General features: G+C 32.0%; 4 protein-coding genes and 1 long non-coding RNA gene across 6 annotated transcripts; 1 reads left to right on the plus strand and 4 right to left on the minus strand.

Annotated features, from left to right (window-relative positions):
* Nucleotides 1–382: 382 nt before the first annotated feature.
* Nucleotides 383–846, minus strand: LOC123680359. Its single transcript, XR_006747505.1, has 2 exons — nucleotides 817–846; nucleotides 383–714 (listed from the first exon to the last, which is right to left on the minus strand). It is a non-coding gene; the product is annotated as an uncharacterized LOC123680359 (long non-coding RNA).
* A 412-nt stretch (nucleotides 847–1,258) lies between these two features.
* LOC123680338 (MRG/MORF4L-binding protein-like) lies at nucleotides 1,259–3,341 on the plus strand. Its single transcript, XM_045618186.1, has 2 exons — nucleotides 1,259–1,428; nucleotides 1,484–3,341. Exons 1-2 carry the CDS (start codon nucleotides 1,356–1,358, stop codon nucleotides 2,095–2,097), a joined length of 687 nt encoding a protein of 228 aa, XP_045474142.1. The 5' UTR covers nucleotides 1,259–1,355; the 3' UTR covers nucleotides 2,098–3,341.
* On the minus strand, nucleotides 3,334–9,817 carry LOC123680327 (cysteine-rich protein 2-binding protein). Of its 2 annotated transcripts, XM_045618178.1 has the most exons (10): nucleotides 9,674–9,808; nucleotides 9,437–9,608; nucleotides 9,081–9,218; nucleotides 8,871–9,022; nucleotides 8,424–8,629; nucleotides 6,823–6,893; nucleotides 6,591–6,763; nucleotides 5,567–5,860; nucleotides 4,993–5,174; nucleotides 3,334–3,540 (listed from the first exon to the last, which is right to left on the minus strand). In XM_045618178.1, exons 2-10 carry the CDS (start codon nucleotides 9,520–9,522, stop codon nucleotides 3,367–3,369), a joined length of 1,476 nt encoding a protein of 491 aa, XP_045474134.1. In that variant the 5' UTR covers nucleotides 9,523–9,608; nucleotides 9,674–9,808; the 3' UTR covers nucleotides 3,334–3,366. The 2 variants fall into 2 exon arrangements, with proteins under 2 accessions (XP_045474134.1, XP_045474124.1); XM_045618168.1 differs by having other exon boundaries at nucleotides 9,437–9,817.
* A 125-nt stretch (nucleotides 9,818–9,942) lies between these two features.
* On the minus strand, nucleotides 9,943–10,438 carry LOC123680348 (60S ribosomal protein L35a-like). The gene has a single exon (XM_045618197.1). The coding sequence runs from the start codon at nucleotides 10,396–10,398 to the stop codon at nucleotides 9,958–9,960; it is 441 nt and encodes a 146-aa protein (XP_045474153.1). The 5' UTR covers nucleotides 10,399–10,438; the 3' UTR covers nucleotides 9,943–9,957.
* Nucleotides 10,439–15,719: 5,281 nt separating this feature from the next.
* On the minus strand, nucleotides 15,720–18,923 carry LOC123688708 (longitudinals lacking protein-like). Its single transcript, XM_045627339.1, has 3 exons — nucleotides 18,763–18,923; nucleotides 18,399–18,603; nucleotides 15,720–17,001 (listed from the first exon to the last, which is right to left on the minus strand). The coding sequence occupies exons 2-3, from the start codon at nucleotides 18,582–18,584 to the stop codon at nucleotides 16,807–16,809; spliced, it is 381 nt and encodes a 126-aa protein (XP_045483295.1). The 5' UTR covers nucleotides 18,585–18,603; nucleotides 18,763–18,923; the 3' UTR covers nucleotides 15,720–16,806.
* Between the last annotated feature and the right edge of the window lie 348 nt (nucleotides 18,924–19,271).

The following is a 19,271-nucleotide window of genomic DNA, read 5'->3' on the forward strand; positions in this document are numbered from 1 at the left end:
ACTAACTAAACGGAGAATAGATGAGACACTAGTAGAACAAGCTTCAACGCCATCTGTTTTTGTAGAACATTACTAATTCGTGAAAAAAGCTCAATTGAAAAAGGAATCTGTATCGTAAAGCTGCCTCAAAAAGAATTCTGTAGTGCACCTTTTGAATAGGTAGGTACACCCATATACAAGAGGCAAAAAGTTTTTTGAAATTCAAATTCCAAAAGGAAATCAGAAATGGATTCGTGCAAGTTATCGATGAGTGAGGAAATTTATTTTCATGAAAATAATACCTGCAACGAACTTTCATCTGATTTTCTTTTGGAATCGAGAAATGAGGATCATTAATCAAATTCTGGATAGAATAAAAATTTATTAACTGAAATATCACCAATTAAAAATACAGATTTATTTCATAAATATCTAATCAATAAACTAATAATTGCATTGAAAACATTCTCAAAAACTAAAAATAATGAATTCAATAATACAAAATATGAGTATTTATACCTACTATAAAGCTCCTTCAGTTAATTACGTGGCAAATCAATTGAGGGCAAAGAACCTTTTTTCAGCTTTCCATTGCTTTCCAAACAATCACTATGAAAATGGCACTGGCATATTCTAACATGCTTAATTTGATATTTCTCCAATTCCAAAAGTTTCCTATTGCCGATGCGCTCAAGCCACACTTTTCGAATTTTCTCATCGGTAGTGATGGCATATCTACGAAAATAAAATAAATATATTCTTTTTATAGGTACTGCAAATCTTGTGTTGACGTTAAAAAGTTTACAATTGGGTTTTGAATTCATATTTTATAATTACCTTCTTGCATCTCGATTTTCACATCTTGCAGGCATATCGAAATTTATTATATTTAAAAAAGAACGTGTCAAACAACTCCTTGTGTCAGTTGACATTTCAAAGGTTTTTTGATAATAATGATTATACATTATACTTACTATTTTCATACATCTCCCCACACAAGCTGCATATAAACCTGGAGACTTTCCTCCCAATAGACCGTAACGTGTATGGGAGCCACTATTCACGAGTGATCTCCATGAATGCAACGACATCTAACTATCAAATTGAAAATAATTTTTTCGTGTATTAGTGTCCTCCTCCGACAGATGGCGCGGAATATACGAGTGGCTCATCTATTTTTTTAGTTTGTCTATGTTGCATACTAATTAAAATTCATCAGTCATACAACTGAGACCACTAAGAACAAAAAATGACACTTTTGGAGGTTAAATCTTATTACCATCTTCTATGACCTAAAATATAATGTCATAATAAAAATACTAAAAATCAAACACTCCGTTGGTTAAAATATTCGAGAATTATTGAAATTTAGAATTATGGATGATATAGAATGGACTATCGCAAATGAGGGACAACTATTAGATGCTATGGTTGGTCATAAACCAGTCGGTAAATTAACCTAAATTAATTTTGATTTTCTTTTAACTGAGTGAATTCTTTGAAGGTGTTAACAAATACTTCCAAATGGCCTTTATATGCGAAAAATTCAACAATAATATTAATAAAGACGTAGACCCTGAAAAAATATGGGCTCATTTAGGAACAATGTACAATTTAGAAGCACTTGACGAGAATGAATCAATCCCTTTTCCAAATAACGAAAAGGAATTTGCATTACCTGAAGATGATTTTGCCTCATTGATATCGAGAAAGGATGAGGAGAGAAAATCACTTCAAAAAGGACGCGATACTCCAAAGTTAATTAAAGAAACTAAGAAAGAACCCAAAGAGGAGAAAACACCATCACGAAACATAAAGGATATTCCGCGTAGGGACAGTAGTAGTAGCAATAAAGATAGGGAATCACCTCGATCTACTGTTTCTGTAAAGAAAGAAATGAAAAAAGAATCTGAAAAAGTAAAATTAGCAACAAAAAATCGCAATTCTAATTCTGTTTCCAAGGATGACCCCAAAACTAAAGTTAAAATAGATGAAACACCTAAAACCTCTAAAAGGCCTCTTAGAGGAAGTTTGAAAACAGAAGATAATGGTTCTAATGGTAAATCTAGTCCTGTTCCTTCAACCCCTGGGAGTGTCAAAAGAAGAAGAATATTATAAGAGCTTCAAGTTATTGGGCGACATAATATCAGGGTATTACTTATACAGTAGTATTTTAATTGAAAAATACTTCTTTCGTTGAAGAATAGTATCTGCTTGACAAAGTTTCTGCTAAGGGGCCAAGTACGTTCAACTTTGTTGGTGACTGCAATTTGAACAAAGAGTAAAATTATTTATATTTATTGAGGCTTCATGAAGTTTTGATATTAGAAATATCCGACTAGATTTTAGTCTAAGAGTGCCATGACAGTATGTCTACATCTGAATAATTTCAAATTATTGAATTATTTTTCATTCAATCAGAAGAGAAGGTTCAATAAAAATTTCTAATGATCATTCAGTTGATTCAATTCATGCTCTCCTTATAAATTGTTCAAAAAAATTATTTTCAAAACCTATTCTCACAGAATTCAGTTTTGAGCATGAAGTAGTATAATATACAGTATTGGCAATGATACGTGTTGATATTCAATACCAGGAACAGAGAACAAATCCAATTAGTAAAATAAAGATATTAAATCTCTTTTGAACAATTACCATTCCAACATCGCTTTGAGGGAAAGGGATTACAACTAGGTGTTAGAAATTGTAGAGATAAACTCCCCTCTTCTTTGCTAACTAGACTTCCACTGTTTGTGGATTTGATATTTCTTTCTCACAGATGTTTTCACGGTGACGTAATGATTGTAATATTTTAGGATATGGCATCTTTATTTGATACAGTCAAATACCCGGCTATTGGAAATTGTGGTTGCCATGGAAAGAAAATGGGGATTCATTGGTAGAGAGGGTCACTTTTGTAAATTCATCCTTTTCTAGAATTTTTCCTCCCATAATCTAGCAAAATTCCATTCCAATCTTTCGACAAAATTTCTCTCAACTTTATTTTCAGTTTGTGGGCGGATCTCTTTATCAACAATTAAAAATATTCAAAACTGATAAGAACTTTTTGATCAGGATTAGCAAAAATAAATAAAGATGTGCAGAGGTAGGGGATAACTCTCCACTTTTTTCTAATCGCTTTCTCTCCACTTTTTTCTAAACACTTTCATTGTTTGTGGATGGGAAGAGAGGATGAAGTTTTCTGTTTGACTTTTGGCAATATTGATGAATTCCATTTCAATAAATTGACATAAAATCCTAAGAGATCGACTTGCCAGCACTGTGTATTCTTTTATACCTAAATTTAAAAGAAAAAAAGGATGGTAATGTTACAAATGCAATAAAAACATAATGTTTTCATATTTTAAAATTTTCTATTCACAAATGTCATCTTTCAAATCTACATAAAAATGCATGTTTTGATTCTTTCACATCATCCCTGATATACTTATCATAAAAATCTAAAACATTTTTTTCCACTTTGAATCCAAATTTCTGGTATAAAAAGAAGGCAGGATTACTCATAGAAACATGAAGAAGGATATCTTTGCCTGGACTAGTCTGAAAAACAAAATCAATTATTTGAATAAGGTCCTTAAATATGGCTATTCAAAATTTTGTTGTCCTGGTAATTTAATTTTTTTTATCAATTGAAATGTTGCATATAGATATTAAACAACAATTTCAAGCTCCATGCAAAACTTTATGTTGATTGCATTCTCAGAACCAGAGACGATTTAGGAAAATAATATAAAAAAAAAATTACACAATATTTCTTTATAACAAAACCGACGGAGATGAGATTTGGGTTGTAATCTAATAGTATGTGGATAGAGCATAGAGAGGAAGACATTGACTGCAACAGTGAGGAGTGGAATACAAATTATGTTTACATCAGCTGACCGGATTCATAACATGACATGTATGCAATACCGTTATTGAAAAATTCGCTGAAAGAGAACAACCAAAAGCTGAGGAGGTTGTTCACCAGATGTGTAGTTCTATTAATCTTTTACATCCATTAGAAAAAGAAATGAGAAAATATAAATTTGAAATGGAGCAATTCATAAAGATTAATAATAACTTGATTATGTCTCTGTTGAAAAACAAATAGCGATCAAGCTCTCCTCCTGCAAGCATGTCTGAACCTGAATGATTTTCTCATTTCAATGTCAGGGTTTTCTTTTTTTGTTGTTAAGGAATTTTTCTTTTTTTTTTGCATATATGATTTTTCCTGCTATAAGTATGAGTTACAATTGTTCATTTGCAGGACACAAAACAAGCCTCCACATGCACATCCTTCCGGATTATGCTATTTGTTATAGATTATATATTTTTTGAGAATTGTAAGTGAATAGTGAACAATATATTGAAATTGAAGTTCTATGTAATAATCCAATGAATATCACATTGCTTTGAGATTAATATGGAGATACTTTTTGAATTACAAAAAAAATTGAATGGTGTTTCAATTCGTATGCAAATTTCAGGAAGACAATAATTTTTAGGTTAGAGAGAGGCTATATTACAAATTCTTAAAATCTCATTGAACAAAATTATGAGGAATCAGAGATTTCAGAGTTTGCTCGGACACTGTAAGAAATTTCTTAAAATTTGATGCAAAATCAGTTACAGCGCACTGATCCCCCCTAGCTGAAGAAACAATCCATGAATTTTGAAGAAAAAAAATAAAACTATGAAAAATAAAATTCAGTAATACATTTGTGTTTCCACTCATGTTCCTCCTTGAAAACTATTGAAAATTTATTAATTCTGTTTCAACCCAATAACATCTTCTGTCATATTCTTTGATATGATAATTTTATGGATTAAAAACCAACATGCTATTCTTGGTTCCCAATTCATAAGAAGCACAATAGTCTCTACAGATTAAGAATTTATTAATGATAAGATATGACACTCCTAATAGAAAAGACATGTATTTTAGACACAAATAGAGCTGCTGAAGAAATAAAAATACTATGATAGGAACAGTAAATGCAGTATTGTTACCTGTATAAGATGATATAGCATGAATGTAGCTATCCCTGCATTTCTCCAGCCAGGTCTTGTGAAAATGAAGGATATATAATGTTCAGTATGGCTAATATTTGGAACGAGAAATGCAAATCCTACAATCAGACGCCTATACAATACAACACAACTGAATTCTGGATATTGTAGGGTTTCTGTCACTAGAAAAAAAACAATATTATGCAGAATAAATAATGGCTTCATTAAATCAAGAAAAAGACTTAAAATTATTGCAATCAAAGTTTCGATGTATGATGTTTGAAAAAAAGGATAAATAATATTACAACTGCTACATGACATGTTACATATGAAGTGAAGGTATAGTTAAAATACATATCAATTGGCTTATTAACAGTTCATTTGATTTATCAATTGTATAGTTCTTTAGATTACATGAAAAATTTTATAGTTTTAATTAATAAAAATAATGAATTTTGTATAAATGTCTATTTGGATTTGAGAATATTGTCTATATTTGAAATTCCTCACTATAGCAAACTTGCCTATAACAAGCAACACTTTCAAATAGAAAAATGATAGTTGAACAACTTACAATCTATTCCGGGCCAGAAAAATTGGTTACATAAACAGTTTATGGCTGGGATGTGCTCTGGTAGCACATAAACAAAATCTAATGGCCCTCTTGGAGGTAAAGAATAAGATGGATCGTTTTTGTTCACTGTGAGTTGAATTTCTGCCATCATTTGCAACCAAGTTGGAAAAGATTCAACATCTCTTCTTATATAAGGTTTGAGATACATGCCGCTGTATGGAGACAGAATCATTTCTTTTCTTACTGTTCCAAGCAGTTTAATTTTCAAGTTGGTACTTCTCATACGTGCAATATCTAGAACAAACGTTGTAGTAGATAATAGAGAATAAAATTGATTTATATATTGCTGTTAGTTGTTGCAAAGTGGGCAGAAAATTTGAGGAGAAATTGGTATAATTTCATTTAACAAGAGTGTGAAATAGTCATTTCAAATTTTTTGTCAAATTTCCAATTTTTTTTATTCCTTTATATGTGCTAGGCTATTTCGGCCATCTACACAGCGAACATTTCATTACCTATAAGACTCTATTAAATTCATCAACCATCACCAGACATGCACAACATCCACGACCTAGCCAGGTTTTAAACCCGGTACCTTCAGCACCACAGTTGATTTTTCAGTCCACCGTACTACGGAGGCAGTCAAATTTCCAATTGATAGCGTCATCAACCAGAGAAAACTCAAATAGATTATCGAAAAAAAATAACCCAAAAATCTGATGCTGAGCCAATATTCAGACTCTCTCAACCAGGGGCAATACTAGCTGGAGATTGGTCTGTTTGAGAAGAAGAAGAAGGAGAATTACCCAATAATTGTAACAACAGACTCAGTTGAGATTTTGCGAGTAAGTATAAAATAACAATTTGAAGTTTCATGCAGAATTTTCTATTGTTATTCTGTATATGAGAAAACATTACAAATGAAAAAGGCTTGCATTTTTTAAATGAGTTGTAACCTTACAACCAAAGTAAAATTCCTCCGACAGAAAAATGAGCGAAGAATACTCTTACATAACATACTCACCACTTAGTGATGTATCATAATGACAGAAAGGATTTAATAATTTTATTTGCTTTTTATCATCTTCAATTTTGTGTTTCATAATATCTTCCAATTGTTTTTTGTCCTGTGATTCAACTGCACACCTTGTGAAATCATCTGATAAACCATCTGATGAATTGGTCAATTTCAAAAATCTGAAATTAATTTTGATCATGCTCAATACTGAGATTATTTCCGGCGAGTTCGAACTTACTTTTTATTGTCTATGGTGGGTAGAAGGGATTTTCTTTTATTTGTTTCTTTATTTTCTTTCTCTTTTATATTCTGAAAAAATAAAATAATTATTGAACTTTTGTTGTCAAGAATCAAAACTTCTGAAAAAAGGTAATAAAATTGAATAATTGAAAAGGTTTATTATTGCTACATTATTCATTTGATACTGAACAAAATAATATGTTTACTTCCTTTGACATCGTATTATGAATCAAACTGTGAACCTTCTGAGCAATAAATAATGACAACATTATTCTACATAACCGGTCATCAAATTACCTATCTCTATAAATGATATACTGGTATGAAGTAACTTGAAGGGTCATTTAACTCTCCCCCCAGTGAGTCTGTAGAACAAGAAAATATACATACAAGAAACATTGGAGAATTTTACAGTACTTTTTATTATGTCCACTTTTAGCATATCTTGGGTTGATCATACCAAAAACTGAATAAAATTGTCAAAAACCTTAGACTCTATACCAGCAGAACTTTATGATGAAAACTATTGTACTCAGTAACACTGTAGCAATTCATATTTTTGATATAATGATATCTTTGAGTTTCCAAGAAAAGATTTTTTTAAATTTGATTTTGGTTTCATAATTTATGAATCGTGTTCTTGGGCAAGGATCAATAATCAATCAATTCTTCCACTAAATTTTATGGCAATAGCTGTTACATTTTTCAAAGGAAGCTTTGAATGGCAGACAGATTTTATTCAATTTTGAGATTGTAGACATTTCAAAATGTACAGACAGGTATTAGAATATTAGTGATCTGAGATCATTCTGAGTCTTCATGCAAAACATTTGGAGACATGTGTCACAAAATGAGTCCTTTCTATGCTTTCTAGATAAAAAGACAAATTAAAAAAGTCAGATAAATGAACCTTATCACTCTGTGAAAAGTCAAGAAACCAAGAAATCATCTAGAGAAAAACTGGGATTACATCATTTAATGTCTTCAGAAGAAAAATCACTGGCTAAAAAGCTAAACGACACAATGAAAATGATTGATTTAGAAAAACAGGGAATTTCAAAAACAAATTAAAAATACAGAAGAAAATTTAAAATTAGATAAGATCACAGACTAATCATGCAAATATGAAAGATTGGGAAAATTATGTATAAATCAAAATCGGTGTAAAATAGGTAAAATAGAAATTTAAAATGGATTCAACAGATTGATGAAAGATATAGAAGAATCTTGTTTATACAGTAGATACCTACTAACATTGGATGTTTGATCCCTCATATGAAAATAACCCAACCTTATCCTTTATTCTCTCTGGGTTTTTGAGGGTGGGAAAGTCAGAGAAAATAAGAAATCAATCAAACACAGAGTAAGCTACCAATCTGGGTACATGCTAAATGCGAACCCATTAAATCACCAATAAGTGATTTGAGAAGAAGAAGAAGAAATCAAAATCGGTCACAGAAAGAGACAATCTCTGAATGGTTAAATTCAAAACCAACTACTGAAGAGGTCTCAAACATTCAACTGCAGAAAGTTAAGATATTCCATAAACTTCCAAAATCATATCATAGTTTCAACAATTCTTCACTTTTAAAAACTTACTCTCTCTATCTGAGAAGGACTCAATATATCTACTCCATCACTACTCATTTCAGGAACATCTTGAGTTTCAACTTCAGTAAGGATAAAAGGCTGCATCATCTCTGGTTTTGAAACATTTTGTTCAAGTATTTGATTGAATATTTCTATATCTGAGACATCTTGTTTATCAGCCTTACATTTAACTTTCTGTGCCATCATAGAATTATCTTAAATATAAAAAAAGCATCAGGTGATAAATACAATAAAATATGACAAACATAATATAATGAATCAAGAGATTCTTTTTAAATGTTATGTATATTCAAAGTTAGATTATCTGATCATTTTTTAACAAAAGAGATATATACAACTGCATTTTATTCAAAGTTAGTAAACCGCAAAGAGTAAATTATTCTTCTCATATTAAATTGATTCAAGATAATGAATAATCTAAAAAAAAAAACTTACATATTTTAGATATTAGATATGGAGATATTTTAGGGTACTTAAGAGTCCACCAAGCTTGCTGTTTAATAACAGATGTACCCGAAAGAAAAAAATATTTGCTAAAATGTGATATAGTACCAGCAACTGTGCCTGTCCATGATTTTTTCTTTTTGCTGAAAGTAATAACTGGGAATGATATGACCAATATAACATATTATAATGAATACTTACACATATTTTGTGAACAATACTTCCCAGTTTTTCTCTATAAAAGCTGCTATTTGAAATTTCCAATGAAAAAATCCTTTCTTAGCTAAACCTGGACTCTTAGTATTCAGATGATATAAAACTAAAACAATGACTTGTAACCTGAAATTATAGATTTACTGATAAAGTTTTCAATTTATTCTAATAACTTAAATTTTATAAACCAGACAATTTGTTTCCATAGAACAACTTTTCTCTCGATAACAAAACCTTGGTTAGATATATTATGTTTCATGTGATGAAAAATAACGAGTGGTTTATGCAGAAAAGTATTAAGTGAGTACCGATGAACAATTCGTCAAAATTCCAATTATACAAACCATGACAACTTGTCTCTAACAAATATTTCTGTACTTGATTCTGAACATTCCTGGCAGGTGTATGTGAAGAAAACGTCTCCATTCATTCCACCTGGAACTGCTCCTCTCTTCAAACATCGAATATGAACATTATTTGAACAAGAAGAGCATTGGAGTCCTTCATCTTCACAGTCTACAAGTGATTTTTCACAATATTTACAGTTTTCCATATTTCCTTCAATGAGAATTAAACAGTACCATGCACTCCTGATTATATCATCATATTTAGGTATGTTAAATTCAACAAAACGAGAAATGTACCAATAACACGATCTGTTTTTTATTCGAATTCATGTACGTATTTTGTTTTTGTTTACATCACTAAACACTTACACGACAGGACAGTCAATATGTCAAGAACACATTAGGTTAGGTGAGGTTAGGAGGTTAGTGCCAGAGAGGATTCTGATACCATAGATCTATTGCATTTTTTATTTATATAATAATTGGTCTTAAAATAATAACTTCAGGATACAGCATCTTCAGATTGATGATGGATACAACATAATCCTGATGTGATGTCCCATAGCTTTGGCAGGCAGATTTCTATTAAATTTAGCTCTTACTGCTCCACTTTTACCATGAGGCCTAGTTACTTTTCCCCATATGTCCCTTACTTTAGATTTCACTGATTTGGGTTTACCAGGAACACAGGTCTTGTTTTTGGCTTTGTAAACATACACGCATTTTTTACCAACATAAAACCAACTGCCTTGTTTCGCTGAAGTTCCTTCTACTTTAAAGAGAGCACTGAGAGCAGTTTTTTCGTGTTGTTTCCTCAAACCACGTTTGTAACCAGTAAAGATGGCTTTAGCGTATAATCTACCATGCCTCTTCTTGATTCTTCTATTTTTTACTACTGCTGTTTTTTTTTCAGCAGAAGCTTTTTCAGCTTTTTTCTCTACTTTGGGCGTTTTAGCCATTTCGATTCAGCTAGTGACAGGTTGAAATTGAATTTTGAGAGTGAGACTACTTTAGTTGTGAATCGCGAGTACCTGATTATTAAAATAACCGACACTACAAGATTATTAAGAAAAATCACTAAAGAATATCGAGTTTATGTAAAAAGCGCTATATATATAAATTACTGCGTTCAGCAATATCATCCGAGAGTGGACGGATTTTTTAGTCATGCGACCACATATTTAAATATTTTACAGATAATCAAAGCGAACGCTACAGAACATCTGCTGTTATGTCGGTTCTGTGATACTGCTTAGTTAGGCGGTTTGCATATATGCATGTGGTGCCCTTCTTGGCGAAATGAAATGAAATCATTAGTAAAATACTCAGAACAATGAGAGGAACGGAAATTGCCTTGTAACTGATGCATTTCTTTATTTTGGTTCCAACATTGTCTTCTTCTTCTTCTTTTGGTGCCTATCCATTCTGGATGTTGGCTAACACACAGACAACATTGTCTGACGGGACACTAAAACCACAGATTACTAGTTAGTCTGTGCTAAAACACTATTATTAACTGTAACAGCTGGTATCTCTCCCCTCTCGTGACCTGTTCCGGGTATTGGAGCTTTTTTGATTGTATTTCTTCATTCAATTCCGTATATTTTTTCCAATGAGCAAGTGTCCGTATCAACCAGTCTATTTCCATTTTCGTCCTCTAATATGTTTACCTGTCTGAGCTTATGGTTAACAACAAATTCTGTGTTTTTCTTGTGAAGATTGAACGAATCATGTAGACGCTGTAATTTCTCTATTTCTTCACAATTTTGAGGTATCTATATCTCTTTTGCCTCTTTGATCTTCTTCTATATATGTCTGTATACTTCACTATATTTCTTCCTGTTTGAACTCTTATATACTCTTCTTTGGTTCATCAAATCCAATATCTCCTCCGTCATCCAACCTTTCGCGCCATCCTCCATAGTATTGAGTTGAATTGTTTCTTTTATTAGGTGTACAACTTTTCTTTCGCCGTTTTACAATAGATGGCTGTAGCGGTAAGTGGTAGTCGAAATAAATAGATCGTAGATGTCGTACAATAACCTTAGGTATTTATAAACATAACGCCATCGAAATATAAGTCGATTTGTGTCTAAATCATAATGTTATTCTCGATTAAACATGTCAGCTTACGAGCCAAATTCTCGCCATTTGCAGGAAGTTTTAATATTCTCCTTTAATATGAAGAAATCTCCGGCTGAGGCTCACCGAATACTCACAAATACCTATGGTGAGGCCGCTATTAGTGGAAGAACGTGCCGAGATTGGTTTCAACGCTTCAAGAATGGCGATTTTGACGTCGCAGACCAGCATGGCGATGGAAAAGAGAAGATTTTCGAAGGTGCAGAATTTATTGAGGTATTACATACTTGATCAAGACTCGTGTCAAATGCAACAATTGGCAGCATCATTGGAAGTGACACAACATTTCAAAACGCCTGAAATTCATGGGAATGATTCAGAAACAAAGAAATTGGGTGCCGTAGGAGTTGAAGCCAAGATATGTTGAACGGCGTTTGTTTCCTTGTGACAGCTGCTTGCAAGACAAAACAAGATGAAATGACGGGAGGAATTGCTAGTGAACATTACTTTGAAAATTATACATAAATGTATAACCAGTTTTTTACAACATTAATAATTAAGTCGATTTTGTTTATTATTGTTTTTCCATTTGTATTCTGCGGTAACTTCCATGTATATATAATCTTCTTGATGGTAACTGGAAGAAGGTGTTAGCTATTGTCATTTCCTTAACCTGTGCAAACTCAACCAGTCTATCTCCCCTTTCATTACGCTCTCCGAATCTAATGTCTCCAATTAGATTCTCACGTACATCTACCTCTGTGAATTGAAGTTTCTGTGGCATTGAAGTTTCCCATTTCCCAAAATTTCGTATTTTATGGTATATTTCATCAACTCCCTAATACTTACCATAAAATTCAATGATTTCTTCTTCTTCATTTTGAGCTGTGGGTGCGTTCACTTGTATCAGAATTGTCTTCACTTTTGGTGTCTGTAACTGTATCATCATTGCTCTTTCCGATAAGGGAATGAAGTTTCTCACCAAGCTGTTTAATTACTTTTTATACCAACACCATGATAATGATTCTGTTGGTCATGGCTTCCAGGGTAGTAGTGTTCTCTCACTAGTCGGGCATTTACTATTTCCTGGTCATCTTACCTCACCTACACCCAATATATCGATATTCATTCTGGAGATCTCGAGTGTTAAGTTGTCCAATTTTCCAGCTTAGAAGAGGCGTTTCTCTATTTCAGTATTGTAATTAGAGATGAGCGATATTTCACGAACTGTGATTTAATCACTGATATCAGACTGTCACAGGTAGTCACGGTTCCGAAAAACGAATACAGAGCGTGACGGGATCACTGTTTGAACATTTCACAGATATTTTCAGGGTTTATCAACGTCCGTGCAATCGTAAATTATGAAGCCAGCCTGCCAGCCTGATGTTTTTATTGCTTCGGAACCTTTGTCGGCAGTTACTACTGATGCACTCTAGCCACATAAGTTCCGTGCGGACGATTGTTTTCGAAAGCCGAACAATTAACAGAACGTCCAAGCAGGCTAACTAATAAAAAAACTCAAATGATTCTCTTCCTCAATTGTAATTGTCGTTGGTGGAGAATGAATAGGAATAATTGTATTTTTCTCTCGAAAAATTCATCAAATATAGTTGGGAAATTCGATTATTTAGGGACTGTTTTAACTACCCATTTCTGAGTTTTTTGTTGTGAAATTTTTAATTTTTCTCTCATTTTTTGTTACAGTATTAGCCCCTTAACTATTTCGATATAGGTATACAATTATAAAATGAGTGTATTTTGTTTGGAGGTTGATTACTCATCATTATTATTAAATAAATAAACGTCTGAATATATGCATATGGCTAATTATTTATTATTCGATGTCCTAAAAATCATACCTTTTCATTTAGGGATTTCACAATTCTTTGATTAGCTCAGAAATTAATAGAAAATATCAGATATATTTAGGAAATTTAATTATTCAATAACTGGTTTTACTATATTTTGTACATTTCTGATTGTTACTTTTTCTGTTTTTCTCTTATTTTATTTGATGCAGTATCAGCCATTCAATATTATCAATATATATTCACATGTGAATTATTGTATTTGTAGGTATTATTTATTTTTCGATGTCCAAAATTATTCATATCCATATTCCACAAATCTGTTACCTCTAAAGAATTAACAGAAAGACAAAAGAGCTGAGGTTTGGGTGATTCATACAAATAATAATAACAAGCACGGTCCGTGCTCAGCGTTGTGAAACGTGAACGTTCCTGTTCCTTTATGATATCAGTGAAATTAAAGCGTGATCACCGTTTAGGTATCGTATTCGGTTAGCGAACGTTCCGTACAGCACTGGTAGTGGGGTGACCCCACTCCCAGTGCTGCGGAACGGGGAACGGACTCTAACCGAATACGATACCTAAACGGTGATCACCGTCACGCTTTAATTTCACTGATATCATAAAGGAACAGGAACGTTTCACAACGTGATCTAGAAATCACGGTATCGCTCATCTCTAATTGTAATGGAGTTCATTACAGTTCTAAAAACAGTGCCGTAATCTGTAAATTTTAATAACAGTCACACCAACTGCCAAGATACAATACAAAAGTCACTGAATTTTTCATTGAATTTCTACTATATTTCACAAAATTTTGGTACGTACCATTGTGGTCAACGGCGGAGGAACCACGTGGTTCCTTCGTTTGATTGACATGTTTTGCATTCTCAGGAATTATGTCAATAAATGGATGTTTTTTTAGAGCTATAGAACTTTAAATTGCAATTAAACAACGATGGATTATTCGATAGAGATGAATTTTATTTATCCGCAAGATAATCTTGTGGCATTACATTTTAAATATGATTTCTGGCATATGACCGCCACGGCTGGCTCGGATGTAGTCCAATCTGGACGTCCAATTTTCGATGACTTTTTTCAACATTTGTGGCCGTATATCGGCAATAACACGTCGAATGTTGTCTTCCAAATGGTCAAGAGGGTTTGTGGCTTATCCGCATAGATCAATTACTTAACATAGCCCCACAGAAAGTAGTCTAGCGGTGTTAAATCACAAGATCTTGGAGGACAATTCACAGGTCCAAAACGTGAAATTAGGCGGTCACCAAACGTGTCTTTCAATAAATCGATTGTGGCACGAGTTGTGTGACATGTTGCGCCGTCTTGTTGGAACCACAGTTCCTGGACATCATGGTTGTTCAGGTGGGACTCTATTCATGATGAATTGCCAAACCAAACTGAGAATAAATCACTTGACAGCTGTAAAATCGGTCGCCATCTTGAACAGTAATGCCAACTTAAAGTTATATACCTCAAAAAAAACACCCGTTAGATTTCTTCTTGATGATGAAAAATTTAAAAACCTCAACTACTTAATCTCTAAAAATATCAAGGATGGAAAAAACCCATCTATATATTGCTCCATTAGCTATCCTACTTTTTTGTATTTATCTATGTTAGCTAATCATTTCCTTCCACTGTAAATGATGACGATGAATTAGACAGAGAATGGAAGAAACTTCCCAATATTCCAGATACTGAATTAAATTTTTCAGACGATTTTGAAAAGTTTTGGGGTGATATATCTGAATTGAAAAGAAATGACAAGGCCTAATATTCCCCCTTTATTATTGAAATTGGTGGATCACGTCAGAATTTTGCCTAACAGTACAGCTCCAGTAAAAAGAATTTTTTCTGCTATTAATGCTAACAAAACTGAATCCTACAGTTCATTAAATACAAAGGCTCGGTGTTGAGTTCTTCAAACAAAAAAATTCTTTCAAAATGACAGTTACCATAACTTTATAATAGAGGACCAAATAATGAAGTTTGAAAAACTGGAGGATCAAGACTGATAGAGCAGCGATGACTGATTTTAAAATGGTATATAGTTTAGGTATTCATGAATGTTTATATATAATATAATTTGAGTTTGTCATATATACTTTTATATTCAAAATATTTGGTTTTATTATTACTTTATTCCTATAACCTTATATAAAAAAAAAATTTTGAAGCCGGTTCTGAATCTACGGAAATTTACGAATCCATTTTTTTTTCGAAGTTTGAGCTGGGTTTGGTCCAAGACGATAAGTTTTAACCCACCAATAACTATGTGATAAAATTTAACCTATAACTAATTCTTAGCATAAGGTCAAAATTACTGCGGGAAAAAGAACATAAGATGAAAAAAAGAAAACATATTATGGTCAACTTTATATATCCCAGTTTAATAACTTCAGTTACATATCATAAAAATTAAAATATCATGTGCTTAATATTAATTCATAAAAGTCTCTCAATAATCTAAACTTCAGAGTACATAGAATATCATGTAATATTGAAAATTGCACATCATAAAATTGAGAAAGTGTATATTAATTCTGAAAAAAATTTATAATAACCTTAAATCATTATTACAAACTTCACAGCTATTCTAAGTACCCTATATTTTGAAAAAAAGAAAAATATTATGTTACATCTTGTAAATCAGACTTGGTCTATCAAAAATACTTTGATAATTGAGACACTCGATGGAATCAAATTGAAAACTTCACATTACAAAACTATAAAAATTGAAATAAACGTTTCAAAAAACTTATACTATAGGATTAAATCTCGTAGAAATATATTTGTTTTTACACTACAGTCCAACTTTTTCCATCAGTGAAGTACATAAGTTTTCCACACTTTACTACTGAAATTTTTGAAATGCAGTTATAGCAAAAAAATATAATTTACCATAGATATACATTTGTTTCATAAAAAGTGACTATCAATCAAATTAAGAGATTTGAAAACAATAATGATATGAGTTAATTGGTAAATTATCTGAATTACTGAAAATTTTTGACATTGATGATGAACAAAGTTTCATTGATGAGTCCCTAAAGGATGAAAAATACAAAAGCTGAATTAAGATCAATGGAATTGAAAAACTCAATAATTGAATATGAAAAAAAAATTATATTCTTGTAGATATTGTCTATATGAAAATTTCGTCAAATTAATAGTAGAACATTTGTTTACTTTCCTCAGGTATATAATCACCCTTGTTGAATATATACAGAAAACAAAAACAATTATAAAATGGTTCAGGGTGAATCTTTGGATAGACTATTATTATTAGGTAACTAAATCAAAGTTAACATATATCTATGGAAAACCAAAAACAATTGATTTTTATATGATCAGCTTCAAGCATACTTTAAAAGTTCTTGAAGCTGAAAATTGAAATGCAAATCAATATCTTCAAAGTCAGAAATAAATACAACTGAATAACTCCCATTACTATTCCCTAACACCTCCACCCGTAGAACTTTCAGCAAGTCCTTTCACTTTTAGTCTATCTGCTGTTTTTAAGAACGCTGGTAATTGCTCTTGACTAACATTGACCTCCCCAGCATACATGAATTCAAGGATTGCTTGTAAATGGCTGTATGCTACATCTTTGAGAATTATAATGGGGTGCTTAGATGGATTTTCCTGAAACAATTATCAGTTATAATAAAACAAGAGCATAGACAATATTCGATTATACACTGATTCACAAGACATAGTTCGCAAATTATCACGAGAGCGCAGCTCGAGTATTGTTTCGCTAACTACGTCGAGTGAAGAGGTTCGTATAATCAAAATATATTGTCTGTGCTTGAGTGGTATTGGTTACAATTATGTTACAAATAATTTCAATAACTATAACCAAAGTACTGCATTTTGATAATTCATTGAAATTTCACTGAGCTTGACTTTTATTTTTTGGCGAACGTCCAATGATGTTATTATGGAAATGATCACAATATGGCAGGAGGCGAAACACCAAAATGATTATACCACGTCGTCAAGTAGTATATTAACTTATCAATACGCCGTAACTATGGGAAATTTGCGGATTCTATTGGTTCATCAGAACATGTGTTGTATAATCTACTTATATGCATTCACAGGAGAACTGTTATTCTCTATGTTAATTTTGAAGAAATAGAATGTTGCCATATAAATGGGTCATGAATTATATGAATATTACCAATGACCATTTAATCTGTATGGCATATATGGGACAATATAATGAATACTTAATAGAATCACAATTTCAGAGGCAATATTAGAAAAATCAATATGGTGGCGGAACAACCGAAAAACTTAAAATTTTCAGGGTAAGTTTGGTTCAGATCCCAAATAATGACTTTTGTAATGGGCAAAATCTGGCGAGGAGTTCCATGAATATGGCTATCAGAAATTTTCTTCATCTGTTGATTTCAAAACTACTAATTCGATAAAAATTAAATTTTGCATTTAGATGTGAAACAATTTCAAGCCTCATGAAAAATTTCTTGTTGATCGTGTCCAGAACCGGAGAAAACTTAAGTAGAATATTGAAAAATAATACCCTATATTTCTTTAACCAGAATATAGACAGAGTTGGGATTTTGTGTATATAGCCCTCAAAAGCTCCAGACACCAATTCTGAGCTTGAAATTTCAGGACTACAAAATGTGTTGTGTGTAGAAATACTTATAAATAATTTTATTTAGTCCTTCTGCATCCATATGTCCATCGTGAATACATTTTAAACTTTATTGACTTTAGAAAGTTTGATATAGATGTTTATAGGACTATACTTATACCATTCTACTAGGAAACAATCATTTTTTAATTTAATTCTATTATTGATGTGAAATAAATTTACTTAACCAATATGTTCTTAGACAAATCATAAATAAACACACTGTTAACTGATTCTTATTCAGCTTTGAAAGAAGAAGTAGTATAGTTATAAAAAGGGTATAATGAAAATTAAGTCTTCAATTCGATATAATCCTGATCTCAATTTTGATCAGGATAGCTCTAGGTATTGATATGTGGAGATTGCACATATTTACCTCTAGTAAACTCTTGAAATAAGGACTACACGCTGACAATACCATCTTATGAGCTTTACAAGTCTGACCCTCGCAAGCTAAGGTAACATCAGTGAAACTCTTTTCATCCCTCAAATGTCGGAATGAGGTTACCATATTACTTTGAAAATCATTCCATTTCAAGAAGAATTGTTGTTGGTCTGCCATTATCACAATATGTAAAAACCTGAAATCATTATATAAAAAACGTGAATATTTCTTGAAGATATCTTTATACAAAAAAAACAAATCGTTGATGTTTATGTTTGAAATTTCATAGGATCCAAAGAATATATATATTTCTTTGACGATAATCGAATTTAATTCTTCAATTTTTCAAACTTACCCCGTTACCAAAAGAAACAATAAAATTTTACTTATAAATTAACTTTTTCCGTTGTTTCAAGCAGTCATTGGGCAAATTTTACATCTACAACGAATCAACACATGTATTACGCAAGCGCTTTTTCACTGGAACTCTGACGTTTAGAAATCCAGACGATCCGAAGAATTCTTTCTTAACTATTTAATATAAATTCTACTCCTACAGAGAATCTTAACGTCTCCGCTAGAGGGAGCTTTGTTCAATCTGCAATGAAGGAGGGTAAAGACGTAAACGTTTATTGTCTCATGTCTGTTAAACCCTTAGAATATATATTTAGTATTCTGTGGAATATACATATATATATATATGTAGATAGAAAGAAAATCGCCATGATGATAGCCAACCTTCTTAAAGGAGACGGCACATAAAGAAGAAGAAGAAGAATGTAGATAGAAGGAACGGAAAATAAACATTCGAACCCGATCCCGAATACAAGAGAGATGAAAGCTTAGACGCGCCAATCACAATTG

The sequence above is a fragment of the Harmonia axyridis genome, chromosome 1, assembly GCF_914767665.1.
Source record: "Harmonia axyridis chromosome 1, icHarAxyr1.1, whole genome shotgun sequence".
Taxonomy (NCBI): domain Eukaryota; kingdom Metazoa; phylum Arthropoda; class Insecta; order Coleoptera; family Coccinellidae; genus Harmonia; species Harmonia axyridis.

What these genes read in the sequence shown, in the direction of transcription:
- LOC123680338 (XM_045618186.1), top strand. Translation starts at nt 1,356, where the DNA reads ATGGATGATATAGAATGGACTATCGCAAATGAGGGACAACTATTAGAT. An exon ending in GGTTGGTCATAAACCAGTCG is followed by an intron (nt 1,429 to 1,483) that starts GTAAATTAACCT and finishes AATTCTTTGAAG; the next exon opens with GTGTTAACAAATACTTCCAA.
- LOC123680327 (XM_045618168.1), bottom strand. Translation starts at nt 9,645, where the DNA reads ATGGAAAACTGTAAATATTGTGAAAAATCACTTGTAGACTGTGAAGAT. An exon ending in GTTAGAGACAAGTTGTCATG is followed by an intron (nt 9,219 to 9,436) that starts GTTTGTATAATT and finishes CTATAATTTCAG; the next exon opens with GTTACAAGTCATTGTTTTAG. An exon ending in ATATCTAATATCTAAAATAT is followed by an intron (nt 8,630 to 8,870) that starts GTAAGTTTTTTT and finishes TTTATATTTAAG; the next exon opens with ATAATTCTATGATGGCACAG.
- LOC123680348 (XM_045618197.1), bottom strand. Translation starts at nt 10,398, where the DNA reads ATGGCTAAAACGCCCAAAGTAGAGAAAAAAGCTGAAAAAGCTTCTGCT.
- LOC123688708 (XM_045627339.1), bottom strand. Translation starts at nt 18,584, where the DNA reads ATGGCAGACCAACAACAATTCTTCTTGAAATGGAATGATTTTCAAAGT. An exon ending in ATTTCAAGAGTTTACTAGAG is followed by an intron (nt 17,002 to 18,398) that starts GTAAATATGTGC and finishes TAATTGTTTCAG; the next exon opens with GAAAATCCATCTAAGCACCC.